Source organism: Ailuropoda melanoleuca, chromosome X, assembly GCF_002007445.2.
Source record: "Ailuropoda melanoleuca isolate Jingjing chromosome X, ASM200744v2, whole genome shotgun sequence".
In the NCBI taxonomy this organism is placed as follows: Eukaryota; Metazoa; Chordata; class Mammalia; order Carnivora; family Ursidae; genus Ailuropoda; species Ailuropoda melanoleuca.
In genome coordinates, this window is record NC_048238.1 from 74,629,406 (window position 1) to 74,641,401 (window position 11,996).

At 41.7% G+C, this 11,996-nt stretch overlaps 1 protein-coding gene across 4 annotated transcripts in view; it reads left to right on the forward strand.

Annotated features, from left to right (window-relative positions):
• Positions 1-11,556, forward strand: part of MID2 (midline 2) — a 93,938-nt gene extending 82,382 nt beyond the window's left edge. For all 4 annotated transcript variants that reach the window (XM_011229126.3, XM_011229127.3, XM_034649846.1 and 1 more), the window contains 3 exons: positions 4,440-4,601; positions 6,081-6,288; positions 6,673-11,556. In XM_011229126.3, the coding sequence (XP_011227428.1) occupies positions 4,440-4,601; positions 6,081-6,288; positions 6,673-7,075 (773 nt within the window). In that variant the 3' untranslated portion in view covers positions 7,076-11,556. The remainder of the gene's footprint in view (positions 1-4,439; positions 4,602-6,080; positions 6,289-6,672) is intronic.
• Positions 11,557-11,996: the final 440 nt, after the last annotated feature.

The following is an 11,996-nucleotide window of genomic DNA, read 5'->3' on the forward strand; positions in this document are numbered from 1 at the left end:
ATAAAGAAAATGTGGTATGTCCATACAATAAAATATAAATTCTGCCATTTGTGACAACGTGGATGAACCTGGAGTGCATTATGCTAAGTGAAATAAACCAGGCATGGAAGGACAAATACTCTGTGATACCATTTATATGAGGAATCTTAAATTATCAAACTCCACATTTTCTTTAACCAGAAATTTCTTCCTTGTCGGCTAGAATTTTGTCTGGAAAAGTAGTTCCCCTTGTTCTTCTTTTGCTTTTTTTCTTTTTCTTTGTCTCTCATTCTCTCTTTTTTTTTTTTTTTAGCTTTCTCCCTTCATTTGTAACTATCTCCCCACCTCATCTAAGATTTGGAATGGTCACAAGCCAATAATGTTTCTGATGATGCTGTTAGCTGAATTCAAACAGATGTTTGGCTGATTGTCTTCCCCATTACTGTCTATCTTTCCTCTATTTCAATTTTGTGTTTTGCATTATGAAAGCACTGGCTAAACCTTCTGTCTGGCCAGGCAGCCTGTAACATACTGCCACAAAGATAAAACTTCAATTTCCTCTCCTTTTCATTTCCATGCAAATGTTCTCCACCACATGTTTACGCTCGGGTTCATGGATTTCCATATTATGGTCTTTCCCGTTTGAACAAGGTGTATGCTTCCATTACAGGAATTCACTCATCAACCCCATCTCGCTAAGTCTCAGTGATACCCAGAGAATCCTATATTTACCTTTTTAAAATTTAGAAATGGTTTCAAAATTACAGAAAATTTGTAAGAGTAGCACAAGGAATGCCTGTATACTCTTTACCCGGATTCATTTATTGTTAATATTTTGTCCCCTTTCTTATATCATTTGCTAGCATTCCCCATTTCTCTCTCTCTTTCTGAACCATTTGAGAGTAAAGTGCATACATCATGACCTTGACCACTAAATTCTTCAGTGTAGGTTTTCTAAGAATAAGGAAACTCTTATATAACCACAGTGTGGTTATCAACTTGAAGAGATTTGATACAATACTTCTTCTGATCCCACCATTCATACTCCGATTTTGACAGTTGACCCAATAACACTGTTTATAACGTAGAGGACCTGATATTGCCCTTTAGAGTCGAGGATCGGGTATTGCATTTATTTGTCATTATTCCTAGCCCCCTTTACTCTGGAACACTTCCTCAGTCTTTCTTTGTCTTTAACAACTTTGACGTCTTTTTAAAAATGTCCTTTATTTTGGGTTCCTTTGATGTTTCCTCACGGTTTACATTCAGACTGTGCATGGATGGCTGGAATACTGCATCGGAGATGTTGCATTCTCCTTAGGATATCACATCTGGAGGCATATGATGTCCACTTGCCCTTCGTTGGTGATGCTAATTTTGTTCAGCTGCTCAAAGGCATTGCCGGATTTCTTCACTACGTAGTTACTATTTTTCTTTTTGCAACGAATAAGCAATCCATGTGGTGATACTTTGAGACAATGAAAATGTCCTGCTTCCTCATCAAACCCATCCCACCCACACTCCTGTTTTAGCATCAGTCAAAAATTCTTGCCTGGTCCAGTCTTTACCCTGATGATTGCAAAATGATGATTTTCCAAATGAGCATTCCCTTGCCCATGTACCAGTTGGCATTCTGCATTCAGCTGTAAGCAAAAACCCCACCCTCTGCTTATTTATTTACTTCTCAGTATGGACTCACGAATTCTCTTTCTTCAGTGCTTTATAATTCTTCACCACCCTTGCTTATTTTGATGCTCAGGTTGCCCAGATTTAGCCAGTAAGGGCCATTTAAGCTGACTCCTGGGTCCTTAACTTCTCCCATCATTTTCTTGAGCACTTTACTTTCTAGCAGAACAGAAGATTCTAGGCTCATATTGACTTTATCCTCCTCCAGCCTTGAAATCAGCCATTTTCCTGAGGAACCCTGGTTTCTTTGAATGGGAGGATGTTATTAGAGAACAAGATCTGGACACTAGAAATACATACATATACCCATGTATGTATACATGTGCACACACATAATAGACACACATACGTAACATGTGCGTGTACGGATGCACACACACACTTCTATAGAAAATCATGAGTTCATACCAGTACCGCCAATTCCAGTCCATCCCCACAGGCTCTTTCTTGCCTTCCCCCATTCCATATTGGTACATTCCGACTTCCACAGTGAGAACCCTGGCTCCCAACAATTCAACACACGTGCTCATTTGCTTAATCCCGTAATGTATCTAACAGTTTCAGAAGTGCTTTGCCCATACCACTACCGAAACAAACAATAGTTCAGGGTGTGTTTTCAGTCCTCCTCCTGCCGCCATCCCTTTGGTGTGCTTGTTTTTCTTCTGAAGTGCAGTTGGGCTCCTTGGTTTCAGTTTGCCTTCAGTTTGAGTCCCCACTCTTCCCATTCGTATTGATTTAATTGTGCTTTTCTGAATTTGTAAGACAACAATGTGTTTCCAAAAGGGAAAATGAGAAAAAAGGTATTCAGAGAAGTGTCCTTCTCTCCCGTATCTTTTTAATCCCATGCCCCTGCCCCTATCCCTTTGCCTACCGACTTCAAATATATGTATGTTCTCTTATTTGCCTTTCTTTCTTGCAAAAAAAAAGCATACTATCCATGCTCTTCTGCAATTTGTTTTTTTCAACTAACAGTTTACCCTGGCAATCACTTCATATCCGTGAATAGAGAGCTTCCTCAGTCTTTATCATAGCTACATAGTACTTCATTGTGAAGTTTGTTCGTTTTTTTTGTTTTGTATTGTTAGAAGCATATCTGGAAGACCGTTTATTTCCCTCTTTGTATTAAAATTCAATGTGCAGTTTATGATTCCTGCTGTGAATTGGTACACGGATAACCAAACCCTCCAACATTATTCTGGGCCCTTATCCTTCTTGTCTTTTCATGAGCATGACTGAGCATCTTCACCAGTTATTCTTTCTAGAACATCTCTGTTTGCCCTCCATTATGCTTCTTTTTCTAGTTTTATTTGAGACTTTTTCGACTTCCCACCAAATTCATTATAAAGCCTTCATGATCAGATCTCTTTCAAAACACTCATGATTATTATTTTTTTCTAAAACACTCATGATTATTTTTAATAATCCTTTACGAGTGCTGCATAGAAGTGACTAAATTCACTGCTCATTTTCCTTGTCCATTCCTTTGCATGCTTTGGTAGAATGATGGTTAAAAAGCAGTAGACTGGGGGCACCTGGGTGGCTCAGTCGTTGGGCGTCTGCCTTCGGCTCAGGGCGTGATCCTGGCGTTATGGGATCGAGCCCCGCATCAGGCTCCTCTGCTGGGAGCCTGCTTCTTCCTCTCCCACTCCCCCTGCTTGTGTTCCCTCTCTCGCTGGCTGTCTCTCTCTGTCAAATAAATGAATAAAATCTTTAAAAAAAGCAGTAGACTGATTGAAAAACTGATAACAGAAGAGAGAAGCCTTGATAATTCACAAACCAGAACGTCAACCCCTCTTTTATTCACAGTTAGCCAAATATGTGTTTTTAATTATGCACATTTTTCTCTGTTTAAGTCAGTGTTTATGGTCCAAAGAGTTTTGAAAGCAGAAACCTAGAGCTCTGAGCTTGGGAGAGAAGAAGGTTCCAGGCAACAATGTGTTCCTGGACCACCCAACCTCAAATGAGTATTAGAACCAGGAAGGGGCAAAGATGGGTAGTGTCAAGTGAGGAGATGGTAATCTTTACTTTGGTTCTCATGCCATGTCTTTGGCTTCCCTATGATACCTTGGAGCCCAGTTAGTTTTGGAAGTAAGGGTGAGGAGGGGGTGGGATAGATGAGCCATGAGCCCTGAAAGCTTTGCTACTTTGCAGGGACACAGCAACATTGTTGTCCACCTCATGAATTGTCATGTAGTGGAGAGCCCAGTGGACTAGGGTGAGAGACCAGAGTTATACTCAGCACCATCACCATCTGTCTGTGGCCTGGGGCAAGTCACTTTTCTTCTCTCAGTCTTAGGTTCCCATTTGTAAAATGAGGGCAATAGGGTGTGTAGGTGTCCTGTTGGTTCTGAGAGTCCATGTTCCTGTGCTCTGCCCAGCGCCACTCCATCCGTACCAGGCCAGGCTCAGCTGTCAGAGGATTGGACCTTGGGGGTAAAGATCCAGAGACTCCATAAAAGTGATGATTCTGTGACTTTTGTAGAGTGGCCTTTCCTGTATTATTGGGCAGAAAACTGAAGCAATCTAACTTTCACTAGTGGTGACATTTGACTGCCAGAGGCAAGGAGCCTGGCGTAAGCCTAACTCCGTGGGAGAAAAGAGACAGAAGATATTATGTCACTCTGTCTCCTGGGACTCAAAAGAAAACAAAATGAAATTCTTTTTTTTTTTTTTGGTGGTAGTTGGGGGGGGGCGGTTTGATGAATTTTCAGTGTGCTTCTCATCCTATCTCTATTACCTGCTGGTTAATGTCCTTGTCTTCCCCTCCCTTACAGGCCTGTACAATTCAGTGGATAGCTGGATGATCGTGCCCAACATTAAACAGAACCACTACACAGTGCATGGACTTCAGAGCGGCACCCGCTACATCTTCATCGTTAAAGCCATAAACCAAGCAGGCAGCCGGAACAGCGAACCCACCCGACTAAAAACAAATAGTACGTTGGGGTGATTCCGAAAGGAAAGCTCCGTTTCCCCCTCCATGCCGGGGAGTAGCCTTGGCCAGAGCAGGGAGCCACAGCAGTGCAAGAGAGCAGAGGCACCATGTAGAGGAACTTTACCATTTTAGTTTATGCTTTGGGCACGGGGTTTGTTGGTGCCTTTGGGAAATACATGAACATGAAGATAGACACACAGTATGTGTAGTAGTAGCTGGAGTTTGAGAGGCTGTTAGTAAAGGGTGAGAGTAAAGTTAGTAAAGGCAGGTGTTCCCCATGCTTGGGGAACAGTTGTGTATGACAGTACAATTGGGGATAATCTGGTAGAATCCTTCTGCAGAGAAGTCATACCTCTTAAGAATGCTTCCGACTGCAGGTGACTGGAAATCCAAGTAACTCAACTTAACTAATAGTATCTGTGAGTAGCTAAAACAAATAGTATTTTTTGTCTCTTTCTCAAATAGCAAGAAGTTTGAAGGTAGGTAGTTCAGGGCTAGTGCGGCAGCCAGTTCTGTGATGTTGTAAAAGACCCAAGCTCCTTCTCCCTTTGCATATTGACTTACTGTCATACGGCCACCATATGACCCTTGCGACCTCCAGATGTCACATTTCCTTCTAAGATAGGAAGAGGGGGAGAGGCTTGGTGCACAGGATGGCTATCTCTTCTCTTGGGAAAGCCCGGCACTTTTCCAAAAGTGTCCCCAACCCTGTCTGACTTCTGTTTCCATCTACTTCCATCTCATTAGCCACCCCTAGCAGCAAGAGAGGCTAGGAGCTGAAATATTTAGCTTTGCTGCCCTCTATGGTGAAAGCGGGTAACAGAGAAAAAGAAGGGGGGGTGGGTTGTGTTCGCCAACAGTGTCAGCCACAGACCCATTTTGTATAATACAGCTCTTGCCACACCCAGCAACTGGCTTCTAGTCATTCGTTTCGTCATATAGTTAAAAGGAATTCTCTGTCACGAATGATCCTACACAACAAATGTTTTTTCTGATAGTTCCTGATGCATCCTTCACTCTAACGAAGTTACCTAATCATGTTATTTACATCCCAATTGTAAGAGGGTAGAAAGATGGTCTTCGCTGAGTTTTTTTTTTGTTCTACCACCAACCAGCAATTACCTCACCAGTTCCCCTCACTTCGTCTCACCTCGAATGCTCCTTCCCCCAAGTCCTACTCACATCCCAAGCCACCCACTGAAATAAAGCAGAGTACAAGATATATTTGAGAACATGAGAGCCTGAGAGCCCCCTTTTAATTTGATAACCTATCGAGGGGGGACAGCTTCTTCTTCTTTTATTGAAAATGGTGGCTTCAGGCCCTACTTCCTTAATATAACCCAAGTAGCAGCCAACTTGCCCTGGGCCCAAGAATGATCATCCTATCAGGAATCCCCTGGTAGTGATAGTCCTGGAGGACAGAGATGGCATTCTTAAATACTTTCTCATGCATTTTCTTTTTTCTACTTCTTTTTTTCAGGCCAGCCCTTTAAACTGGATCCCAAAATGACTCACAAGAAGTTGAAGATCTCCAATGATGGGCTGCAGATGGAGAAGGATGAAAGCTCTCTGAAGAAGAGCCATACCCCGGAGAGGTTTAGTGGCACAGGGTGCTATGGGGCAGCAGGAAATATATTCATTGACAGTGGCTGCCACTACTGGGAGGTGGTCATGGGTTCCTCCACCTGGTGAGTGGGTCCCACTTTTAGTTTTCTCCTCCTTTTTTCCTGCCATTAGGTTCCTGGGAGATTCAGGTCCGTAGCACGAACATAGTACCAGTAAGTCAAGGTGAAAAGGCCTGTGATGAAAACCACTCCTAGAAAAATTGGCCAGCTTTTAGAAAACCAAAAATATAAAATCTTGGGAAATATGCCGGGCTAGGAGTTGGAAATTACTCCAGCACTCTAATTGCTGACTTCGTAAAGCTCTCGTGCTATCAACATTGTGGGTCTAAATGTAAACTATTTGGTAAAGGAAGAAGCATGCATTAGATTTCTTATATATCCCATATGGTGCCTAGCACCACTCAGATCATTAATAAATGTTTCTCTCTCCTTTCCACGGTCTTACAGGTATGCAATTGGTATTGCTTACAAATCAGCTCCCAAGAATGAATGGATTGGCAAGAATGCCTCCTCGTGGGTCTTCTCTCGATGCAATAGTAACTTTGTAGTGAGACATAACAACAAGGAAATGTTGGTGGATGTGCCCCCACAGTTGAAGCGTCTGGGTGTTCTTCTGGATTATGACAACAACATGCTGTCTTTCTATGACCCAGCTAACTCTCTCCATCTTCATACTTTTGACGTGACCTTCATTCTTCCAGTGTGTCCAACATTCACAATCTGGAACAAATCCCTAATGATCCTGTCTGGTTTGCCTGCCCCAGATTTTATTGATTACCCTGAGCGGCAGGAATGCAACTGCAGGCCTCAAGAATCCCCTTATGTTTCTGGGATGAAAGCTTGCCATTAAGTTTCCAGAGAGCGTATAATTCACTGGCTCTCCAGTCCAGCAGTTCTTCCCCTCATAAACCTCAGTTAGTGTCCAATATACAAGATACAAAATAAAGTTCATCTGAAGCATCCAAAATAACTAGATATTATAGATTTAATTTTTGTGCATTAACGCTTGTATTTGAATTAATGTACTGAGTCTCTCAGAATGAATTATCTGAGTAGTCTGGGTTCAAGCCATTGGAGGAGAAATTTAGAGAATACCTCTCATCATTGGAGAATTAAAAATTCCTAGTGATTCAGGAGTATAAATGATATTGGAAGGAATTAGGATAATTCTAAGTAAATAATGTAGAAAGATGCTCTGAACAAGGGGCTAGCCAGCTGGAAAGGTGAGCGTGTGTGGGGGGCATGTCAGCCTTTCTAGCACTGGCCAGTTTGACCAAGTAGAATTTTGAAGTGTCCGAGGATCACATATTATATGTAGTTTTTGATACAAAGCCTACAATCAAGGATTTATTATATGAATAACATGTATGTGTATATATAATATATATAAAATGAATAAATAATATATGTTATGTATTCATTTTATAATTATATATACATAATAAATTTTTTGATTTGCTTCTTTGAGTGAGAAATATACTGGAAGGGAAAATAAGTTATAGCATTCCATTTTTGTCCCCTAAAGGGAACATCATCAAAATCAGGCAACATTTTCCTCCCTCCCTCTATTCATCCCTCCCATTCTCCTTCCTGTCACACACACACATACACGTGCAATAATGACGTAAATGGTGGGAAGAGCTCTAAATTGGATTAGCAGAGATTGGGGGACGAGACTGCACGAGAGATGCTGTTGCCGGATAGAAAACTGATCCAAGTAGAAGCACAGTTTCACTGAGGCTACTTGATGGAGGAGGTTCATTTGAATTGTTAAAAATTCCGTCACAGAATATCTCAAAGAAATACCGTTTTATTACTCTCAAGTACATACTGTTACTAGCATTAGGCTAAAAAAAAAAAAGAGTTGCACAATGGATGTTCTTTAGGAACTTTATTTACTTAATCAGTAAGAATGGAATGTTCTAGATGCAACAACCATTTGCATATAAATGTACTTGTATTTTCAGATAAAACACTTACTAAGTGCTTCAGAATGCCCGAGAACGGTCTGTTTTCCTAAACAGGTTAAAGAATTGTTCCTCTCCAGATCTTGTTTACTCTAGTCATCTGCTTAGCGACCCCTCAGTGGCAAATGCAGATGTAACTTTCATCCCAGTCTTCCTCGCTATTGTTGAAGGGCATCGAGTTTTATGGTCTGTGCTTTTGTCAGTTCTCCTGCAGGGACTGGGGTTCCCCAGAGATAAGTCTGCCTCAAGGAGTCTACTTCTCGGGAGTTGCAAAAATATTACTTTTGTACAAAGCCGTAGCTGTCACAAGCCAACAGACTGGAGCCTTGAAACAATGCCAAAACGTCTCCCCTCTTCCTTTCGACCACCTCAGTGGACGTTCGTTCATTCATTCATTCAATCAATCATTCAACAAACTACTAGATGCTGGGTACCACTCTGCTGCTGATGTATTGATAAAAACACAGTCCCTTGCTGTCAAATGCCTTACTATTCTGTAGGAGAGACAAAGTTATCTATATACAGCCCCTAAATAACAGCTTTGTATTGTTTGTTCACCTAACAGGGAAAGCAGGACTGATGCGCATACAGATGGCAGGTTCAAACTTAATGTTCTCTCTAGCAGCAACGCTGGCTTTTTTGGTTGAAAAAACCGTATGTCATTTCTGCTAATTAGGAGAGAAGCAACCTCAGTCAGATCCAGCAGTGCCGGGAGCTAGCTCGCTGCCTTGGAAAGCTCATAGCCTTCGGACTAAAATAATCCTAGTTCTTCTGCCATTTCCTAGCGGTGTGACCTAGGGTAAGCACTTCACTTCTCTGAGCCTCTGTTTCCTCTTCTGTAAAATAATACCTACCTCACAAGGCTGTTGCAAATATTTCAAAAGATAGCACATGTAAACTGCCTAGCACAGCACGTGGCATGTAGTGAAGTGCACAAGGGATATGGACCTCTCCCTCCCGGCCCCGGCCCCAGCACAGTGTAGCGGTGCTTTAAAATGGATGCGTTTCATTTCTCAGTTATTCTGGTCTCCCTCGAGGCCTTAGTCCCCAGTTTTTAAACAAAATAAATGATCCCCCCCTCAGAAAACCTCTCACTGGCTCCCATAGCATTCAGTAGAAGGCCCCATTGACTTAGGGTTTGGCTTTTCAGGTCCCTGTTTGCTTTCCCAGCTGCATCCTTTGCCACTTTCCTCCTTCCACTTGTTATTTTAGAGGTCAACTGTTCACACAAGTTGTTTTCTGGGCCTGGAGTGGAAACATTGCTAACAGTTCTGATGCCCAGAGTGAACAGGAATTGTTCCTATGTGGAGGGAATAGTGTGGAAATGTTACAAATGCGGAACATGCCCCCTCCACCCCAGCTCAATTCCCTTTACCTTATCCTCGGGTCTCCCCAGCTATTCTTTTTTTTTTTTTGTACCCTTTAGGTTTTAGTGGCCTGGGACAAAGCTTCAATTTCCCCACCTTACATTTGACCCTAGCCTAGACTACCTTTACCCACCCCCACCCCCAGCCAGATTAACTCCTGACTGCCCCCCAGACTGGTGTATGTTCTCATCTGAGCTCTCACGGCACCCTGAGGGTCCCCCCCCCCAGCAATAATCACCTTGTATAGCAGTGTTTTTCAAAGTGTGGTCCTCAGACCGCCTGTTAAGAGTCACCTTTGGTGTTTGTTAAAACAATTGATCCTAAACCCCACTCCTGATCTACTTAATTGGACTATCTGGGCACATAAGTGGAATTTTACATTTTGAACAAGTTCCCAGGTAATTCTGATGCACACAAAAGTTTAATGTATAATAATCATCTTCCCTACTAGACTGTGAATACCTTGAGGGCAGGGACTGTGTCTTTTGTTGTTGTTGTATTTTTTAATACTTGGCATGGTGTGTGGAACAGAGTAGATGCCTGACTAATGTTTATTGAATGAATGTATGAATGAACGGATGAATAAGCAAAGTTTCCCTGTTGTACTCTGATATCCATACCGGTGTTTGTTATTTCCTGGGCAGAAAAGCTCGGTTACTTCTCCATTTGGGCTGTGTTAATATTATTGTGCAAATGTCCCAGGACTCATACATATAAGTGACTATTGTCCTCCTCAGAAGCTCTTTGGAACTTAACTTGGGGAATTGTCTAGAGCATGTGGCGCCATTCTTTTCAAGAACTTTCCAATCTTTTGAAACTTCGTTCTTTGAAGGTGGATTTAAGTTTGGGCTATAGCCAAAAATCACTCAGAGCTTAACCTACTGAATAATGTAGGAAATTAAACTGGGTTTGAGGTAAGCAATGACATTTCTGAGCCAGATAATGAAAACTCCTTTCTAAGAAACAACATGGTGGTAAAGTACTCCGGGGTGTGGGGGGTGTGGTGAGTCCTGGAGACTTCAAGGCTTTCATAGCTAGTGGCAATGCCAGGGACCTTAGAGAAGTCATTGACTGCCTCTAGCTAAATAAACCCAGTTGGACAAAGGGAATAGGACCTGTATTTAACATCTTCAAGGAAGGTGACGCGCTTAGTTTTCATTGTTGTTGCCCTACTCAACCTATTCTCCTACAATCCTTTCTGCTAGCAAATTATTCTTTCTGTCTGCAGTTTATGCTTGTTTCCAATTTTTTATATTGTCTTATTGAAGAAAGCACAAAACTAATCAAAATAAAGTTAAACCCTGTTTTGAGAATATGAAAGAAATTTTAATGCCACATTGGAGTTGTAACTACTTGTAAGAATTGCTGCATCTGTATGTGTTTTTATCATGTAATTCCATTGTATAACTTTGGATGCAGTGAAATTCAGATTTCAGCAAAATCACTTATACGTTCTTTTCAGCTTAAATACACTAGGTGAATTTTCTAAGCTTCCATGGTTTACATATTTATATATGACTACCTGGATGGAGCAATCCATGGATGGACTTTTTGATAAGCTCAAATATTTGATACCCTTTCCTCTACAGAATGGAGAATGTGAGGCTGACAGATAGGAACCACTCCTATGCTTATTTCAATTCCTGAAGCCAACTGCAGCCTTGGAGCCATTGGCTGTGTTTGGCTGTGTGTTACAGGTTGGCCAGGTTGACTGCCATCAGGGCAGGTAAAACTGCCTTTTACAGTCTGGGCTGCCAGCTTCAGACATATACTGTGTTGTTGTTGTTGGCTATAATATTTATTAGACTATTGTCGGACTATTTTTTATCAAATATTTTATCCCAGGCTTGTTTGTACTGGGAGCTCTGGACCAATAGTGTCTCTCCTAGTGACAGAAATCTGAGCATCTGTGGATTACACAGCCTCATCCTTCTAAAATACCCCAGCCATCCAAAATGCTATATTATGAATTAAATAAATATATATGTATTCATGAATTCTCGATTGTCTCTCACTGGAGTTTAAATTGGGAGAAGATGAAAAGAAAGACGGCCGTGGGTTACTGGAATTGTCTAAATGATTTGGGGAAATAAGTTATCATATAAAAGGTAGAGATTTGGGCAGAGAGGATCCAGGAGGTCTAGAAATCGGGATCTAATCATGAAGACTGGTTTCAGGAGCAGGCAACAGTCAGGAAGAAATGAAGGTATAAGGCCCAAGGAGGCATGTGCATTACATTTCAGGGATTGAGGCAGAAGGTGGGAATTAAGGAAGAACAAAAAAAATTCCACTGCTGGAACCTATTGGTTAAAGGCAGAGTAGGGCCAGAAGTGACTTGAAACAGGTTGTCAAACCAAGGGCCTATACAAACGATGGCCCCAACAAATGAAGATTAAAATATAAAAGAGACAAGAATTTGCAATATCAGGGGCTTAGT